The sequence below is a fragment of the Aythya ferina genome, assembly GCF_964211825.1.
Source record: "Aythya ferina genome assembly, chromosome: 25".
Taxonomy (NCBI): domain Eukaryota; kingdom Metazoa; phylum Chordata; class Aves; order Anseriformes; family Anatidae; genus Aythya; species Aythya ferina.
This window is the reverse complement of record NC_140323.1, coordinates 2,127,748-2,145,094: the sequence shown is the minus strand read 5'-3', so window position 1 is coordinate 2,145,094 and position 17,347 is coordinate 2,127,748. Positions and strand designations below refer to the sequence as shown.

The 17,347-nt window shown below is 55.0% G+C and overlaps 1 protein-coding gene and 1 long non-coding RNA gene across 2 annotated transcripts; one reads left to right on the top strand and one right to left on the bottom strand.

The window, feature by feature from the left end:
• Nucleotides 1-617: 617 nt before the first annotated feature.
• On the bottom strand, nucleotides 618-2,032 carry LOC311423564. The gene is made up of 2 exons (XR_014685740.1): nucleotides 1,589-2,032; nucleotides 618-1,461 (listed from the first exon to the last, which is right to left on the bottom strand). It is a non-coding gene; the product is annotated as an uncharacterized lncRNA (long non-coding RNA).
• A 176-nt stretch (nucleotides 2,033-2,208) lies between these two features.
• On the top strand, nucleotides 2,209-16,725 carry SLC16A1 (solute carrier family 16 member 1). Its single transcript, XM_084497715.1, has 5 exons — nucleotides 2,209-2,299; nucleotides 9,782-10,039; nucleotides 12,195-12,338; nucleotides 12,838-13,698; nucleotides 14,014-16,725. The coding sequence occupies exons 2-5, from the start codon at nucleotides 9,823-9,825 to the stop codon at nucleotides 14,289-14,291; spliced, it is 1,500 nt and encodes a 499-aa protein (XP_084353841.1). The 5' UTR covers nucleotides 2,209-2,299; nucleotides 9,782-9,822; the 3' UTR covers nucleotides 14,292-16,725.
• The last annotated feature ends 622 nt before the right edge of the window (nucleotides 16,726-17,347 follow it).

The window sequence follows — 17,347 nt, the reverse complement described above, 5'->3', positions numbered from 1 at the left end:
CACAATCCTGTTAATCCTTCGTTTGCTTCCCAAGGGAGGACGTGTTTGTGAACCTGGGAGCAACCCAGTTCCACGTGAGCTGGAGGAGAAGCCCCTTCACTTGGAGGGTGACTGAGCCCTGGTGCAGGTTGTCTGTGAGCGTACAGAAGACCACATTGCCAAAGGTTTTCTATTGATTATTAGTGGCCATTTAAAACATTTTATCAGCAAACAATTTCTTCCCAAGACATATTATTGTCTAAACAATGACAGAAGCTGTTACACACCCCTGAACAATGTCATGCCTTTGTCATCCGACGGAGGCAGACCCCCCGCGCTCCCCAAGGACGGCGCTCCGACGCCTTCTCTTCCACAGCCATTGTCACAGGGTCGTGAGGATGGGTGAACTCAGGGCCTGGAAGCTCAGTTAAAGTTAAATGAGAACCCAAAAGTTCAGAAAACCTTTTTCCAAAGCCTAGTCAGGAAACTAGGATGGATATCTCGAAAGAACAGGCTTTCCCAAGAGATTTCCAATAATTCCTGGATTTGGACTCCTGTTTGTTATCTCTCTTATCAAGCAGGACACACGTATTCATGGCAGATGAGGGGGATAGCCTTTTACACCTGTTGGAGACATTAATTCCAATGGAAACCAAAGCTAGTGATTATATTTTAAGATTACTACAAGTCCTTAGTGTTTACAATGGGATACGGAAACCTGAACTTGAATTACTCTGCTGTGACCTCTCACTCATTCTGGAAGTAAAAGGGCTTGGCTGTACCCAATTTTCAACTCGATTAACAACAAATGCAGCCAGTAGTAAGGACTGCAAGGCTGCTTATAGTTGCTTTTCAAGGGCAGCTTTGTTGCCCAATATCCTGAAACAATATCCTGTTTTCCTCTCAAGAAAAAATTCCTGGAGGGATTAATATTAAATCTGCCTTTTAAAGGAGACAGAAGAGCAGAGGCACAGAGCATGGACTCCTTCCCGCTGTCTACAAGACGCAGCAGCAGCGTCCCACGAAGCCCACGGTCCCTAGTTAAGGCGTTACAGGACGGCAAAGCCAAGCGGCACGTTGAGTTTGATCCCAAATTGCCCTTTTTAATTATTGTTCGCCTTGTTGTCTAAGCAAACTCGAGCGCGGGCCTATCCCTGTTTACCGAGGTGCACGGGAGATGTATCAAGAAAGCCGCCCGCCCACTCGCTCCTTGGTTCACGGCGTCGTCTTGCTTCAGAAGTGGGTGAGGGAGTTTGCTGCAGTGCCTGGTGCGCTTTTATCGAGTGCACCTGGCCCATTAAGTGCCTTGACACACTGCGCACACCCCTGCACGCGCCGGCTGCGGTGAGGAGGAACCGTGGTTGCCTTTGATATGAAAAGGGATTGCACCCCCCCTGCGGCTGCTCCAGCTCCCATCTGCTGAGTGTCACTGCCTTTTTGCCTCTCAGGGCTCCGAGGTGAACTGCACCGCGCTTCTCTGCTCTGAAACAAATTAAGAGCATTAGATGTGAGACCCAGAGGACAATTAACTTCATTAGGGCCGCAGGAGCTGGCGGCTGCAGGGAAGCACCCGCAGGGAACAGCCCCTCGAGCAGGGCCTGTTACACACAGGGGGTGCAGGGCTCGATGCGGCGCTGCCACCGCCGTGCACCCGACAGCGAGGGGCTCCGCATGCGGGCAGCTTCCAGCATCTTCCAGCAGCTTCCAGCACCTTCCAGGCTCCATCAGCCGCCGAGCCTGGGCCCGTCTCCCGCAGAACCGACAGGGAGAGCCCCGGGCTCTGCGAGGGGCGAGTGGGGCACCCAGCAGCGCATCCCAGCTCCTGGCTCAGGGCTCCGAGCACAGCCCCGGGTCCCACCGGGCTCCGGGGCAGCACCGGGGACCGGGGCCAGCCCGGGGTGGGCTCCCTGCAGCTGGGCTCGCTGCTCGCCCGTCCCCACCGACACCCTCGGCGGCTGTGCCGGAGGGGAGGAGCCCCCCGGGGACCAAACGGGGATGATCCCGGTGCCGGTCCCGGTGCCGGTCCCGGTGGGGCTCCCGGTGCCCGGCTCCGCGCCGTGGCCTCGCTTCCCACCCGTTTGGGCGGAGCAGGGCGGGGGCTGGGGGTGGGGGGGGGGCCCGGTACGTGCCGGGGCACACGGCGGCGGTGGGGCCGGGGGGCCCGGGCGGGGGCCGCGGAGCGCACGTGGCGGCGGCGGCGGCGGCGGCGGGGGGGGGGGGCGGGGAAAGGGGCGGAGCCTGAGTTCGGCCCCGCCCCCCCGCGGTCCCGTATAACGGCGGGGCGGGGGGGGCCGCACTCGGCCGGCGGCGGCAAGCGCAGGTAGGGCCCGGCGGGGCCACGTGGCGGGGGGACGGCACCGGGCACCGCACCGGGATGGGATGGGGACGGGAACGGATGGGATGGGATGGGATGGGATGGGGGGGCCCGGGGTGGGGGGTGCGGCTCCGTGATCCCGGGGCTGCCGCTCCCGGCCTGGCGGGGGCGCGGGGCGCAGCCGGAACCTCGTGGAGGGACCTCGTGGAGGGCGCTACGGCGGCGGGGACACGCGGGGCCGGCGGGCACCGGGCTCCTCAGGGTCGGTGGATGCCCCCATGTGCTGCTGGGGGTGCGAATCGTCCGGCCCCGGGCCCCCCGTTGTGGCTTGGGGCTGGATGGGGGCCGCACGGTGCCGCCGCCCCCTCCCCGTAGCTCCGGGGCTGCCCCCCGGGGCCCCGCAGCCGCCGGTCGGTGTCGGGCCGGGGATGCCCGGCCCTCGTTCCGTGACCTTCCCCGGTAGAGGACTTTGGGTGCCGGTTCCCGGGCCCGTGTTCCCCCCCCTGTCCCGGTGCAGGGCCGTGGGCAGGCGGTGCCCCCCCGGTGGAGCTCCTCGGGGTGAACGGGGGGCGACCGGTGACCGGTGGGGGCCGGTGCACGGAGCCGCCGTCCGGGGGCTCCGCAGCCCTCGGGCCTCCCGGTAGCGGGGAGGGTAAATCCGCCCCGTGTGAGCCGCAGATAGCGGGGGGAGCCGGGGCTGGGGCGATTACAGCCCCGCTCCGAGCCGCCGATAACAGCGGGGAAGGGGCCCGGGGGGGGACCGAGCCCCTCGGGCTGCCGCCTGCCCGTGCTCCCCGGTCCCGTAACCGCCCCGAGGGAGGTCACGAACGGGGGGGGCACAAGGAGATCGGGTGACCTGCGGCTCCCTGGGGAGGCTCAGAGGGGACCGAGCTGTGCCCTTTGTCCCCCCCCCATGGCAGCAGGTCCCAGCGGGCAGCCCCAGGGCTGTCCCCTCCGCCAGGCTCCTGCTGCCCCACGAGCTGGTGCCATCTGCACAAGGTGTTCCTGGGCTTTTAATTTTCTCGGGGGGGGGGGGGGGGGGGAACTAAAATAAGTCATTTTTACCTTTCCTACGAGACACCTGAAATCCAGGGGTAGTGTTTTCTTGCTTTTCTGTCTGCCTGGAGCCTTTCTGTGGTGCACAAGCATCCCATTTTCATGCTAAGTGAGGTAATTTAGTGCAGGCTGCCTCTCCCGGGTGGCTCTGCTCTGAGGCTTTTTTGACTCCTGAGAAGCGCAGGGAACAGTGGCTGCGTGCCTGGGGGGCTGGGGCTGCAGGCAGAGCCCCACAGCTCCTGCTTGCTGCTTTTATCTTCTCGCTTAACCACCGGTGTGGTGGATCCTCTGCCTACAAACAAGCGTTTTGCTGCTGCACTGCAAACTTCCCCGCCATGCCGTGACCCTGACCATGTTCTTTCTGCCCTGGCCCTTCAGGCAGAGGGTTGAGAGAATCACCCCCTTTTGGGAAAGCCGGGAGGTGGTTCCCAATAAAAAGGTGCGAATGGTTTGTGTGATTTCTGCTGCACTCAAATCTCTCACTTGTCTTGATTAATCTGGCAGCTAATGTGGAAAATACCCGGTGACTATTATAGGCTGGAGCCTTCCAGTGTTTTACTTCATATATCCCTTGTGAGGAGTTGAAAAGTTGCACGTAGGCTATGCAGGCAAGCTTTATCGGAGCACTATAGTGCTAATCTCAGTTTTACGGCTTCTATTTCCTTCTGTGAAATCAGCAGATAACAGTAACTTTTCTTAAGAAGGCAGAAGCCTCTTCCCATTATTGTCTGTAAAACTCGTTGTGAAATGTTCCTTCTGTTGTTGTACAGTTGTGCTGTAGCCAAAGGTCTGTGTGAGGCTGTAGCTGACTCCTGAAACCACAGTCACCCAGGTGGTGTCGGGTGGTTTCATCCATGGAGCTGCTTTAGCCCAACTTTGGAGGCTCTAAAGGCAATGGTACAGAGGTGGCTGGGAACAAAGAGCTCGAGCTGGTGCCCTCAGGAAAAGGAGCAGAAATGCTCTGACTGTAGCAACTGTGTGACTCGAGTTTTGCAGCCTCACACAAACACGCTCTGCAGCGAAATCTGGAGGGGATGTGTCTCTGGTGGTATTGATGTCTGGTGAAGGAATGCCGATGCTGCTTGGTACCACATTTTTCTCATTCTGAGCATTTCTTGTTGAGGCACAGATCAGCTCTGAGGAGGAGCCCCTGGCACTCAGGCCTGCACTGCCTGCACCTGGGACGTGCCGGGTCGGGGGGCTGTGTGTCTGCAGCCCCACAGCTCCTGCTGCAGGTGAGCTTGTGGCTTTGTGGACGGAGCATGAGAGGCACGGCCGCGGTGCCTGGCAGCCCTGCCTGGCTGTGCCCGGGCTGGCCTCTCCCTGTTGTGTTTGCAGGGGCTGTGCTGGGCGTGCAGCTGATCTGGGCAGTGCTGTGCCTGTAACCTGTGCGTGAGGTTTGCCCGTGGTTGTGGGTCAGAGGGTTCTGGGAGAGCCTCGCTTGAGTCATGGCAATTGCCAGGCAGCAATGTAAGAAAACAGCCAAGGTTTCTCCCTTGATCTTTTTGATAGCTTGCTTAAGCTTGCTTCACGCTTTCTCATAGCAGTGCTTGGTATGAGAAATCCCATCCTCCCATACCCTGGGTCCTTGCTCAGGCAGGCTGAGCATCAGTGGTGGTAACAGCTAAAGACAGCAGCCTGGAACGGTGCTTGTAATGGACCCGTTCTGGAGGGAGATCTGCCTGTCTTGTTTGTTCCCCCATCCCCCTTGTGCTCCTGACAAAGGGTCTCGATGTCCCTTTCCCTCAGCCAGCTCGCTTTCTGAGACCAGTGGTGCGGCCTTTTTGTAGCCTGCGAGCCAGGCGTGGTGACTGCTGCGCAGGGGATTATCTTCAAATCCCTGGCGTGCTCTGTCCTCAGCAGACGGTGTTTGTAGTGGCTGATGTTCAAGGAGAGCCTCCAGCGCTCGGCAGCCCTGCCCAGGTGAGTGCCTGCCCGCGGGTGCTGGTGAGTGGGCTGCCGTGCACCTCTGCTCCGCGGCTGCAGGCTGGGGCTTGCAGCGCTGCGGGATCGGGCTCTGAGCTGAAGATGAAGGCAGCTGCCACTTGCTCCTTCCTTTACGAGTGCAAAAGTCTTGCCTTTTGGCGTCTAGCTGTCTGCTCTCCAGGCTGGCTCACCAGGCTGGCAGACTGGAGCATGTCTAGGGATACGCCGGCCGCTTTCTGGTAGAGGAGGGGAGCTGAGCAGGCCGTGCAGCTGCTGGCAGGAGAACCTTGAGCTCATCTGTGTGGGCTGCTGTCCTTGGGCAAACTCTTTACATGCTGCTGACCTCGCTTCACCCTGGGAACAAACGCTTCAGCTGAGCAGGACCTCAATTGAGTATTGTTTTGGTGCAGAGCCCTTGCAAACGCTGGGTCGTCACGTATGCCATGTACAGGCAGGTTAAACCCTCGGCTGGGGGTGCTCGCTGGGATTACATCCCCATGCTTAATTCCGTAAACCCGCTTTAAACCAGTGGAAGCAGCGTCTCATTAGCTTATAACAATCTGTGTTTGATCTTTCCTCTAGCCAGAAAAAGTCCAAATCTGAAGCTATGAAGTGTTATTCACCATAAACAGCTTGCAGCTGCTAGCAGCTCCCAGCAATGAGCACAAGACTTCAGCTCAGGCGGAGGGGTGCTTGGTTTCTGCTGTGGGTGCTGCCTGCCTGCGGCTGCCAAGCGAGTCCTGCTGCTCTGGGAGAGGTTTTAAAAGCACCCAAGGCAGTGGGTGCAATGTGGATGTGTGCCTGGTGAAGTAAAACCCTGAGCTGGAAGGATGGGAGTGAGGGGGACGGGCAGGGACCCGAGGGGCTGGGGTACTGCCCCATGGGGAGAAGCCCCTTCTCTTCCTGCCCTGAAAGAGTGTTTTGAGGATACTTTGCTAAAGGGCTTGCCCCAGAAATATTTTTCAGCATTTGCAGTGCCTTATAAATGTGATCCTCTGTCTTTCTGCTGTGGAATCCTGCCAATCCGGGGCTTTTAAAAGCACAGTAATTTGCGGCATTATGTAAGCAGAAGTCTTAAAATCTTCCTGATCCAGGCAGCTTCAAGCAAGGAATCAATTGCAGTGCTGGTGCGTGGGACCTGTGAGGAGGAAAGGATCCTGGTCCTCTCCAGGACCTGTTTCTGGATGATATGGTGTGGACTGCCTCAGTCTCTGCTCTCATCATTGCTGTGTAGGAAAAGGGCTTGCTGTAGGCTACCTGTTTCTGCAGGTTTGTCAAGAAGTTTACAGGCTGGCAGATGTGATACTTGCAGTCATTACTTGGGCTCATCAGTCTTAATTACTGCAAATATGGTTATTTTATTTCCTAATAGGGCAAACTGTAGCTGCTGCCTGGCAGCTGTGAATTTGATTTCCAAACACGTCTTACACGTTGCAGCTCTTCCAAAACAGAACTGTAAATGTCATCACGGCATTGTTTTTTTTTTTTTTTTCAAAGGGGAGGGAAGCTTTCCTTCTGGACTGACTGCCTTGCACGTGCTTTTTTCCACTCTCATTTGAAACTACGTCTGTGTGGCGGCACAGAGGAAATCAGAAAGAAACCTTAATGCGGTAGAAGGAAAAGCTTTCTAAAACTGGTCTGTCTTAATAAGGATTTGTAATGAGTCGGGGAAAAATGTTGTGGCACGCAGAACTCATGTAAACCCTCTGGCGTCAGATGTTGGGAATCTGGTTTAATGGTCTCAGACTTCCTAGAGCTGCTTTCAGGCCAAGGCTTTTCACCATGCATTGGCAATGCAGGAGAGGTTATGTTTAACCCCCCAAAAGTCCTTTTTCTTTCATAGGAAGGCGCTGCCTGAACAGCCATAGGAAGAGGGATGTTGCTTGCAGAGGAAGAACAAATAAATGAACCAAGCCACAGTAATTTTGGCACAGCTGAGCTTCTCGGGAGTGATGGAAGAATTAAACCTGTGTTCTGTCTCAGAAGCAAAGTGGAAAAATCCCCAACCTCATCAGCACCGCCCAGCTTTTTGATTTGATACCTTTATTGCCAGTAGCTTTTATTTGCACTATTGGGAAGTTCTTACTACTTGCTAGTAGCTGATAGCTTTTATTATCAAAATGTCAGTTTCTCTTTTTTTAAGAATGTTTTGGGCAAATCAGGGTAGTTAAATGATGCCTTAGAGCTTACTGAATGCTCTGAAAGCTCAGTCTGACTCAGAAAGCAAGAGTAAGCAGGAAACTTAAGTGTGCACTGTCCGGAAGGTGTTGATAACCCCAATATTCATATCAGCTTTCCAAGAAGCATGTAACTTCTGGAGGAGTTGTCTCAATGGCCAGAGGACAAAGTGCACTGTGGCTGCTTGTCATGCAGGGCTTGGCTGGCACTGTCCTCGCTGGGGATCGGTGGGTGGCTGTGGTGAGTCGGGCTGATGGGGGGGCTCGCCTTGGGGAGCGTCCTGTCAATGATTTGTTTGTTTGAAGGTGCAGCGTGCTTGTGACAGTCATGTGCTGCATTGGCTGGGGTGCGGGCAAAATACCCTTCCAGCCGGAAAGCTCCGTGCCTGGGCCAGGCTAAACCAGTCTTAAGGGCTTAGGGAAGGCAGCCTGCAGTGCTGCCTCCTTCCTGCTGTGTCGCAGGCCTGTGGCCGGGAGGCCTCTGCTCGGCAGGAGGAGCTGCGGGGCTCCGGTGGGTGGTGGAGTGAAAGAGCAAAGGAAAGCGATACGGGTACCTGCGGTAACGCACGGGAGGGAGTGTGCCAGCAGCGGGAGGGAGTGTGCCAGGTGGATGCTGGCATGCCAGTGGCCGTGTATGAGATGGTAATTGCAGGAAGCCCAAACGGATGCGTGCTATAAATAGGGCACGCTGCAGCTTTGAGTCCGCGCGCTGCTTTGCATTTGGAGTTATCGCTGCATTGTGGTGCGACTTACGGGAGCTCTGAAGAAAGGTCTTGTGCTCAAAGATGGCTTTTTCTTCAACCGAAAACCTGAGCAGCAGAGCAGAAAACTAGCAGGAGGGTTTAGACTCTGCCAAAGGAGCCTGCTGCCCCCTCTGTGGCTCACGAGGCTTGCTCTGAGCAGAGCATGGCCTGGCGGTGCTGCAGCCATCACAGCGGGCCTGGGCTGCCTGGCTTTGAGCTCTGCCTCTCCCTGGCCCCCAGCAGATGTCCTGCGAGCAAGATCCCGGCACTGAGAGCATCTTGAAATCTGTAGGGGCATGCTGGAGTTTCAGGGACTGTGGCAGTTCCTGTTGTTTTGCATATTGTGAAATGTGTATGTGAGCAGCTGCGCTTCCTCTCAGGGGCGGCTCGTGCTGCTCTCTGCTGTCTGGAGCAGCCTTGTTGTTTTTCAAATAACCACAGCTTCACTGTGTGAGCCAGCCCTACAGCGAGCACAGGAGCTGCACTACTTGCACTGACCCAGCCTTTCCATGCTCTGCCTAAGAAGGATCCTGTTATTCAGCAGATAGACAGAATTAGAAAACAATAAATTTCATGCATGTCTTCGAACTTTTAAGGTCATTGCTGCTGGTACTTGGGTGCTCTCATGAAATCTGCTGTAGCTTTTTTGGTATTGGGGAGGAAGTGTTTGGCTACGGCTCGGTTATGGGGTGGGTGCGGAGATGTCCTATAGGGGCAGAGCCCTGGGGAGGCCGGCCTGGAGCGAATCCACCTCCTGCCCTGGGGCTGCGGTGAGCCTTGGGAGCCCTGGCAGCATTCCGGGAAGCTTCCCACTGTTGTTGCTCATGGCTAAGTTTAGCTGCGGCCTGTGACCTTCAGGGGGCTGTGCTGGGGTGGCACCTGTCTGTCTGCCTTGTCTGTTTTTTCCTGGTGTGTGTGCACTTAATGACCTGTGTGTGCTGCCCCTGCTGCAGGCAGCCCTCCAGAGTGTGGGGTGGCTGCTGGAGGTGACACCTGGGGTCCCTGCCTGCCTCTGGGGTTTCCCCTCTGGCCCTTGCCTGCCTGGGCTTCCCTGGGTGAGGGTCAGGAAGGCTGTGGACCTGCTGGAACACCGCTGGGGGCCATCGGGGTGGGTTTCAGCATTCCCAGTGTGGATTAATTAATGGGTCTCACTGATAGCAGGTTTCAAGAAAACCCATGTGAGCAGCTCAGTGCTGGGGGTGCCCAGGGCCTGTGAGCCCCATCCTGCTGGGTGCTGCCCCGTGGGACCCTCCAGGGCCTGGCCCGGTAGCACGGCCCTGCTGTGCGGCCTCCTCTTTGTTGCTGTGCCCGGCTGCTGTTGGCAAGGTCACCGCCTGCCCTTTTCGGCTTATAATAGCATATCATGTCTTAAACCTGTCGCATATAAATAAGTACCTGCTCGCCAGGGCTTTTAAAGGCCACCAGTGATCTGAGCCTGTGACTTTAGAGAGCCTTCAGGGGCCAGCGTGCTCACGAGCCTGGGGCGCACCGAGGTGATCCGGGTGCTGGTGGTATGGACTTTCTGTGTGGCAGGGCAGTGGGGACTCGTTTCAGCTGAGCACAGGCCAATACTTTGTCCTCTGCAGGTCTCTGAGCCCCAACTGAGTCATCACCAGCTTCGTTCAAGATGCCCCCGGCCGTCGGAGGCCCTGTGGGATACACTCCCCCTGAAGGAGGATGGGGATGGGCTGTGGTCATCGGAGCTTTCATCTCCATCGGGTTTTCCTACGCCTTCCCCAAATCCATCACTGTGTTCTTCAAAGAGATCGAGGTCATCTTCAACGCATCTAGCAGCAAAGTCTCATGGATCTCCTCTATCATGCTGGCTGTTATGTATGCAGGAGGTAAGTGAGCTGGAGACAGCGGTGTTGGAGTATGGGGTGCTGGGTCTGATTAATTGCATCTCACTGTAACAGCAGCCAAAGCTTTACTAAGAGTTGGAGCTTTATGTGAGAACAAAACTTCCCTTAGCAAGTTTGCTTGAAGTAGGTTGCTCAAAAAGTTCTCTTTAATGCCCAGAATGCAGAAGCTGGGTTAATCTGTCCTTCTCAGGAAAGCTGTAGGTAAAATCTTTCCGGGGAATTACAACTTGTATAATTCTGCACTTGTTACAACGCACGGCTGATGCTGTCTGCTTCCAGCACCCACAAGGAGGCTGGGGACAGCGGCTGTGCTGAGCGGAGGAGCCCTGTTCACGGGGTCTTTGTTTCTCTTTTAGATAAAACACTTTCATTTTGAGTCCAGCAAGCAGTGGCTGTCTGTAAGGATCTGTTCCCTTTTCTGATCAGCTCTGACTGCTGAAGTGTGTTCTAGAGTGAGCTGAAGTTTGTCTGTTCTTCCCTGCTGGTGCTGAGCAGTGCCTTAGACAGCTTGTACTGTTTGGAGATGGCAGAATGCACTGGAAGTACAGAAATGCGAGCAGAACAAAGCCAACTGCTTAGTGAAACAGCTCCCCTCCCCTGTGCTTTGGAAACTGCTTGGAGTCGTACTCCCCAAGCTGTGCATTTGGTGTTTCTTTATACCAGCTAGGAGCCGGCAGCCTGTGGTCTGCCGGGGCGATGCATTTCCAGTCTTTGCATCTCCTGTCCTGAAGTCCCAGTGCCTTGTACCAGCTTGCAAATGCAGTTATGCACCGGGTAGCCTGGCTGAAAGAAACTCTTATTGGGACGTTGCTGTTGTGTGTACTTCAGAGGCAAATCAGAGCTTGTACTGCTGCCATCCCAAGCTGGCAGAGTGCCCGAGTCTTATTTGCATTTGTGCATCAAAAGGAGCTGACGTCAGCGGCCTGGCTGAGCGTGAGGCTTTTCCTTTGGGGGAAACAGGCTCTGCTTTGTCCTTGCTTAGCTAGCGAGGCGACCGGCACATCTCCCTGCTCCGATGTTATAACAAGCTTGTAAACTGTGTAGCTGCCTTAATGAGGCTCGATCTGGGCCATTCCTTCAGTGCTGAGAACCCATCCCTGAGTGCCCGGGGGGTTGCGGTGCCTGGTGCCCCTCATGGCCTTGGGTCTGGGGGGTTCCCTGTCCCCTCTCCACGCTGACACTGCCTCTCCTGCTCATCCTGAACAGTTGGCACCAAATCCCAGCAGCTCACCTGCCTTGACCTGCTTGCCTATGAGCTGGTGGCACAGGTGCTGCCACCCACACCCAGGCAGATGTGTCCCTCTGGCCTCCAGGAGAGCTGCTGCAGCAGCAGCCGGGCTTCCCAAATGTTCTCCAGGCTCTGTTTAAACTAGGCAGAAAGGTCAAGTAGTGTCTGAGGACCCATGAACAACATGTTGACAGCCTGGCTATCTGTTAATGGTAAAGCTAGGTCTGTTAATATTCAATGGATGTTCATTCAGTTTATTTAAATACATCTTAGTGTCTGTAGAGCATGCTTCACAGTATCTAATCACTGTTTGCTTTGGATTAAAGCTGCTGATAATGAAGCACTTAAAAGGCAGGTGTGCAGAGCAATTGGGCTTTTCCTGCCTCAGGGCAGCAGTGAAAACAGAAGCCCCCTTTCCCCTGTGTCTCCCTTTTCCTCCTGCGAGCCATCAGGGCACTTTGCCCAGTGCCCATCGAAGCTGCTGCTCTGCAGCCGTGTCTGGTTCCTGTGGGAAGCATGGCTTTGCCCTGGCCCCGAGCTGTGGGGAGCAGGTGGTCTGGGAAGACAGCTTATGTGGCCCACAGAAAGCAGCTTGCTCAGGACAGTCGTGGCTTTCGGCAGCCACAAACAGCTCCTGGTGCTCAACAGAAGCCCCAGCCTACAGCACTTGCTGTAGTCTTGCTTCCCCAGCTGGGATTTCAGTGTGTGCTTTAACCAAACATCACTCTTATCTTCAGCTGTCTCTGCACCTTCTGTCCTTTCCCCTTACCCCAGTTCCCTCGCTGGGTGAAGCGTCACTGTGTGGGATCTGGAAGCCTTTAGCTGTAGCCCTCCTGGGTGCTTGCCTGTCTGTCTGGTCTCCAGTACAAAAGTAACTCATCTCTGGCCATGTCTCCTTTGCCTTCCCAGGTCCCATCAGCAGCATCCTGGTGAACAAATACGGCAGCCGACCCATCATGATCGTGGGTGGGTGCCTCTCTGGGTGCGGTCTGATTGCAGCTTCTTTCTGCAACACTGTGGAGGAGCTCTACTTCTGCGTGGGGGTTGTAGGGGGTAAGTGACTCTCTGCTATAATGGGACTGCAACCAGGAAAAGTCCTCTTTGGAGGAGGGACTTCTATCTAGTAATTCTTGTGAAACAACTACCCTGGATTTGCATAAGTGCTGATTTCCCCTATGTACTCTAGCTTAAAGGTGGCCCTGGTGACATAATGCAGGAAGAATGTAAGTGCACAGGCACTTGTGCCATGCTTAAAATAGAAAGCCTTCCATTATTTCTGTCTCAGGTTAGGATTGTGCCATGCCAGTAAATGTTAGGCTTGTTGAGGATTGTGCTGGTTCTCCTTTTGCCTCCACTAACTCCTGCACACAACTCTGCTGCCCTAGCTTGTCCTCCCAGATACTGCCAGGAAGGGGTAGTGAGGGGCTGGAAGTTAATAGAGAAGTGGTACTCTGAAACTGTGATAACTGAAACCCTGTTCCTCTTTCTCGGCCCCTGTGTCAGTGCTGCTGGCTTGCGGAACTCTGAATCCTTCATTTCTTCTCTTCTGCAGGCCTCGGACTTGCATTTAACCTGAACCCAGCCTTAACCATGATTGGCAAGTACTTCTTCAAGAAGCGTCCCCTGGCAAATGGACTGGCTATGGCAGGCAGCCCCGTGTTCCTGTCGACCTTGGCGCCTGTGAACCAGATGTTCTTTGGTATATTTGGCTGGCGAGGGAGCTTCCTCATCCTCGGTGGTCTCCTGCTGAACTGCTGTGTTGCTGGGTCCCTCATGCGGCCAATTGGCCCCAAGCCAGACCAGCTGAAAAAAGAGGCTGCGAAAGAGGTGTTGCAGGAAGCTGGGAAAGCAAAAAAAGATGATGGTGATACTAGCACAGACCTCATCGGTGGGAAGGCGAAGAAAGAGAAGAGCACACTCTTCCAGACGATCAACAAGTTCTTGGACCTTTCCCTGTTCACCCACAGGGGCTTCCTGCTCTATCTGTCGGGCAATGTGATCATGTTTTTTGGGCTCTTCACACCCTTGGTCTTCCTCAGCAATTATGCGAAGAGCAAGAAGATTCCTAACGAGTCTGCAGCCTTCTTGCTCTCCATACTGGCCTTTGTGGACATGGTAGCCAGACCTTCCATGGGACTGGTGGCAAACACCAAGTGGATCAGACCGAGAGTCCAGTATTTCTTTGCCATCTCCGTGATTTACAACGGGGTGTGCCACCTCCTGGCCCCCATGTCCACCACCTACGCTGGATTCTGCATTTATGCTGGTTTCTTTGGCTTTGCCTTTGGCTGGCTTAGCTCGGTGCTGTTTGAAACCCTGATGGACCTGGTGGGAGCACAGAGGTTCTCCAGTGCAGTCGGCCTTGTGACCATCGTGGAGTGCTGCCCGGTGCTTCTGGGACCCCCTCTGCTCGGTAGGGTGCCCGCGTGTGCAGCCCCCCTGGTCTGGCATTACGTGGGGTGTGGGTCCTGGCAGTCTTCCTGCTGGGTTCTATTTCTGGGTGGAGGTGAGGGAGGGAGGGCACCAGCCACTGGACCTTCCTGGGATTTGGGGGAGTGGGGGTGGGCTGAGTGCTGGCCCAAGTTGGGGAGCAGGGGTCAGAAGAAATAGGGACCTGAAGCAAAGGTGATGGGCTTGGGCTGCTCGTGGGAAAGCTTCCTTGGCCTGGAGCAGTTCCCTGTTGGTGCTGGGAGTAGTCCTGCTAATTTGTCCCCTCTCTGTCTGTCAGGTAAGCTCAATGACATGTACGGTGACTACAAGTACACGTACTGGGCCTGCGGGGTCATCCTCATCGTCTCCGGGGTCTACCTCTTCATCGGGATGGGCATCAACTACCGCCTGGTGGCGAAGGAACAGAAGGCGGAGGAGAAGACGAGGACCGAAGGGAAAGAGGAGGAGACCAACATCGATGAGGCTGAGAAGCAGAAAGAGGCGAACAACGATGTGGCCACCTTGCCGCAGAAGAGCACGGAAGATGGTGTCAAAGAGGAAGAAAGCCACATGTGAGGGACTGGTTTTAATCCCAGTGTGTCAGGGGGAAGTGCCGCTGCCCTGGAGCGGTGTCTGGGGAATGCTCTGCTGGTGTTGAGCGGCTGTGAGAAGTGTTTAAACCAGGTGTTCATTTTTAACCAGGCTCTGAATTGTCTTTCCATCTGTGTTCAACAAAGGTAACAGAGCTACGTGTGCAGTATCCTCGTGTGTTTGGGGTGGGGGTGGGGGAAGGGATGACTTTTTTATATTCTGGCTTTTTAACAGTAACATGATTGTACTAATACGTGCCTTACAGTCTTCATATCTAGCTGAATCTGGATGAGCCTTAACTCTACTCTGTAAACCGTGCTTTAGCTCTGTATTCTGCTCGGGGTATGGTGTGTGTGCGCGTGCCTGTATTTTGAGGAGTTCTGTTGTTAAAAAGCCATAAAAAGCAGGATACTGGATTTGTTGAAGCACAGGGGTGTCAGGGCCAAGCCCCGGATGAATACCGCTTCACACGCTTCTTACTGCGGGCTCTCCACAGGGGGGAGATCTGGGCATGGGGGCAGGGGGTCTTCAGCTCCTCTACCAGATGCCTCCTGGCTCTGTTAGGTGGTCTTTAGGTATGTTTTGAAAACACTTTAGCTACTGTAGTTCTCTAAAAATCCTTCTTTTTGTAGTTGTGTTCTCACGGGATATTCAGATTTGAAAAAAGGATGGCCGGAGTTCGTGTCGGGTGGTGTCTGCTGTGCGAGCGTCCCCGTGGGGGGCTGGGGTCTGTGCCCCTGGGTGGGAGCCTCCTGCCTCCCCCTCTGCTGTGCCTCTGGGTGTGATGTGACACAAACGGGGCACTGGCATGGGGGGCACCAGTCCCCCAGCCCACCTGGGGGGGGCTCACAGGTGCTGCCCATCTCTGGGGTGGGTTTCTACCTGGGAACCCCCAGCTCAGAGTCCCGACAAGACAAGTGGGTTTGGATGCTTAACGCTTTGCAGGCTGAAGGGGCCAGACAGACTGGATTATCGTTGTTACATCCCTGAGACAGGTATTCTGCTTCTGCTCTTTTATCTCTTAGAAAAACCTCTTCTACTTGCTTCTGTTCAACTAAGATATTAAGGCAACGGATGCCAAACCACTCACATCTAGGACGTGTAAGGGGGTGGAAAGAATTTGTACGTATTTATTTTTTATTTTTTAGTGTTGGAAAATATCTCAACGTACGTGGAGCAGGTTAATGGCTCTCAAGTTCTAGTAAATGTTGATCAGAAATCTTGTAAGAGGCTGAGTATTTTTTCAAATAAACTTGTTTTTTTTACAATTCACCCATCAAATGTTGAACTCTTCTTTCATACTTACAGCCACGTTCCAGGACCGTGCCAAACAACATATCAACGTGTATTTGGGGTTGGTTAGGGGGAGATGAAATGGGGTGAAGCAGCCTGGCTGGGCAGATATGGTGCAAAGCCAATTCTTTAGGCCAGGTCCTGGTGTTGTGAGAGGAGGCAGCAAGGAGACTCGGTGCTTTCCTTTAGGGGCTGGTTCGGCTTCCCTGTGCAGATCTCTTCCTGCAATGCAAAACTCCTCAGCCTGAAACTCCTGCCTGCAGGAGAGGGTGCCCTTTCCCATGGGCACAGCGTCAGCCTTGCCAGGCTCAGGTTGGGGTGTGTGGGAGTGCGTGTGTGTGCATGCCTGTGTACGTGTCTTACTGCCTGGTTGCAGCCTTTGCATGTCAGGAAAACACAGCCTTGGGGAGAGCCTGGGTTCCTACCTGCTTTTCCAGCTGCACAGAGCTGCTAATTTGATGAACCCTACCTGGGGGGAAGCTGCTGTGGTTCCTGCAAGGGATGAAATGTGTTTTGCATGTCTTTCAATCTCTTCAGCTGCAAGAGGAGGCTTTTGTTTGGAGTTTGCAAGATGGCCACAACTTGGGCTTTTTATTACTTTTTTTTTTTTAAAGACACTGACACTCTCCCACCCTTTTTAAAAGGACATTTACGAATGCCTTAAGGTTCCTCTTTACTATGGGGTGTGGAAGGGCACCCAAATGTGCTATGGGCAGGGCTGTGATGAAGGGGCTCTCCCTGCCTGCCCAGGCTGGCAGCCTGTGGTGCTGTGGGTGCTCTGTGGGCCTGGTGCTGGTGGGATGAGGGAACCCAAACCCCCTTGGTCAGCCTCACACCCTGCCCCAGGGCTGCCTGGTGGGGCACCATGCAGGGTTGCTGACTGCTCTGCTCCGTGCTGCTGCTGGGGTTCTCCAGCTTCGTGACAGCCAGCTCCACACCTCACAAAACCAGATGAGGTATTTCATGCTGTAGAGAAACTTTATAAAGCCAACAGTATTTTGTACAGAAGGTTTTTATTGTACTGAGCGGCGATACTGGAAAACCAAGTATCTGTATTTCCATAAATGCTGTGTCTGTAGCTGTCATAACTGGTTCCCATCGCAATAAACTAACCGTGATCAGCTGAGCTGTGGTCCCTGTTCCTCTTGGTGCATGCCTGGTGTGTTTCCAGCCCCAGTGCTGGGGGTCTCCTGAGGGTGAGGGGGGCATGGTGGGCCTGGGGGCTCGGCTGGTCACTCCTGCCCCAGTCCTGGTCTGGGGACCTGCAGTGCCCCTGGGGGTGTTGGACAGCTGATGGCTACTGCGGGTGGTGTTGATTTCCCCTGGGACGAGAAGCACTTGGCCCTGTCTGCTGCATTCTTCCCCTGCTTGACCTCTGTTAGCTGCCTCATAAAACCAGGTGTCCTGTTTTCCCTGGGTTCTGGTAGTGTAATAGCCGATGTATGCCTTACCGTAACTAACACGACTTTCCTGCCTCTGGCTTCCCAGAGGCTTGCGCAGCCAGGGCAGGGGGCCAGCTTGGTCTTCTAAGGAAAAATGTTTAAATAATTTCCTGCTGTTTTGACTTGGCTAGCTGATAAGGCCTTGTTCCTAAAACCTCTGTTTTCTAGGGGTGGCTTCTGCCCCATGCGTCCCTCAAGACCCTGTGTCAGCCCCACCGGGCCTGCCCTCGCCCGCTCCGTCCTGAGGCCTGGGTGCTGGGGGAGGAAGGGGTGCGTGTGGTTTGGGGAGGAGTGCTGCCATGCTTG

Coding starts and splice junctions, on each gene's coding strand:
- SLC16A1 (XM_084497715.1), top strand. CDS start 9,823: ATGCCCCCGGCCGTCGGAGGCCCTGTGGGATACACTCCCCCTGAAGGA. Junction 10,040..12,194: donor GGCTGTTATGTATGCAGGAG/GTAAGTGAGCTG, acceptor TTGCCTTCCCAG/GTCCCATCAGCAGCATCCTG. Junction 13,699..14,013: donor TCTGGGACCCCCTCTGCTCG/GTAGGGTGCCCG, acceptor TCTGTCTGTCAG/GTAAGCTCAATGACATGTAC.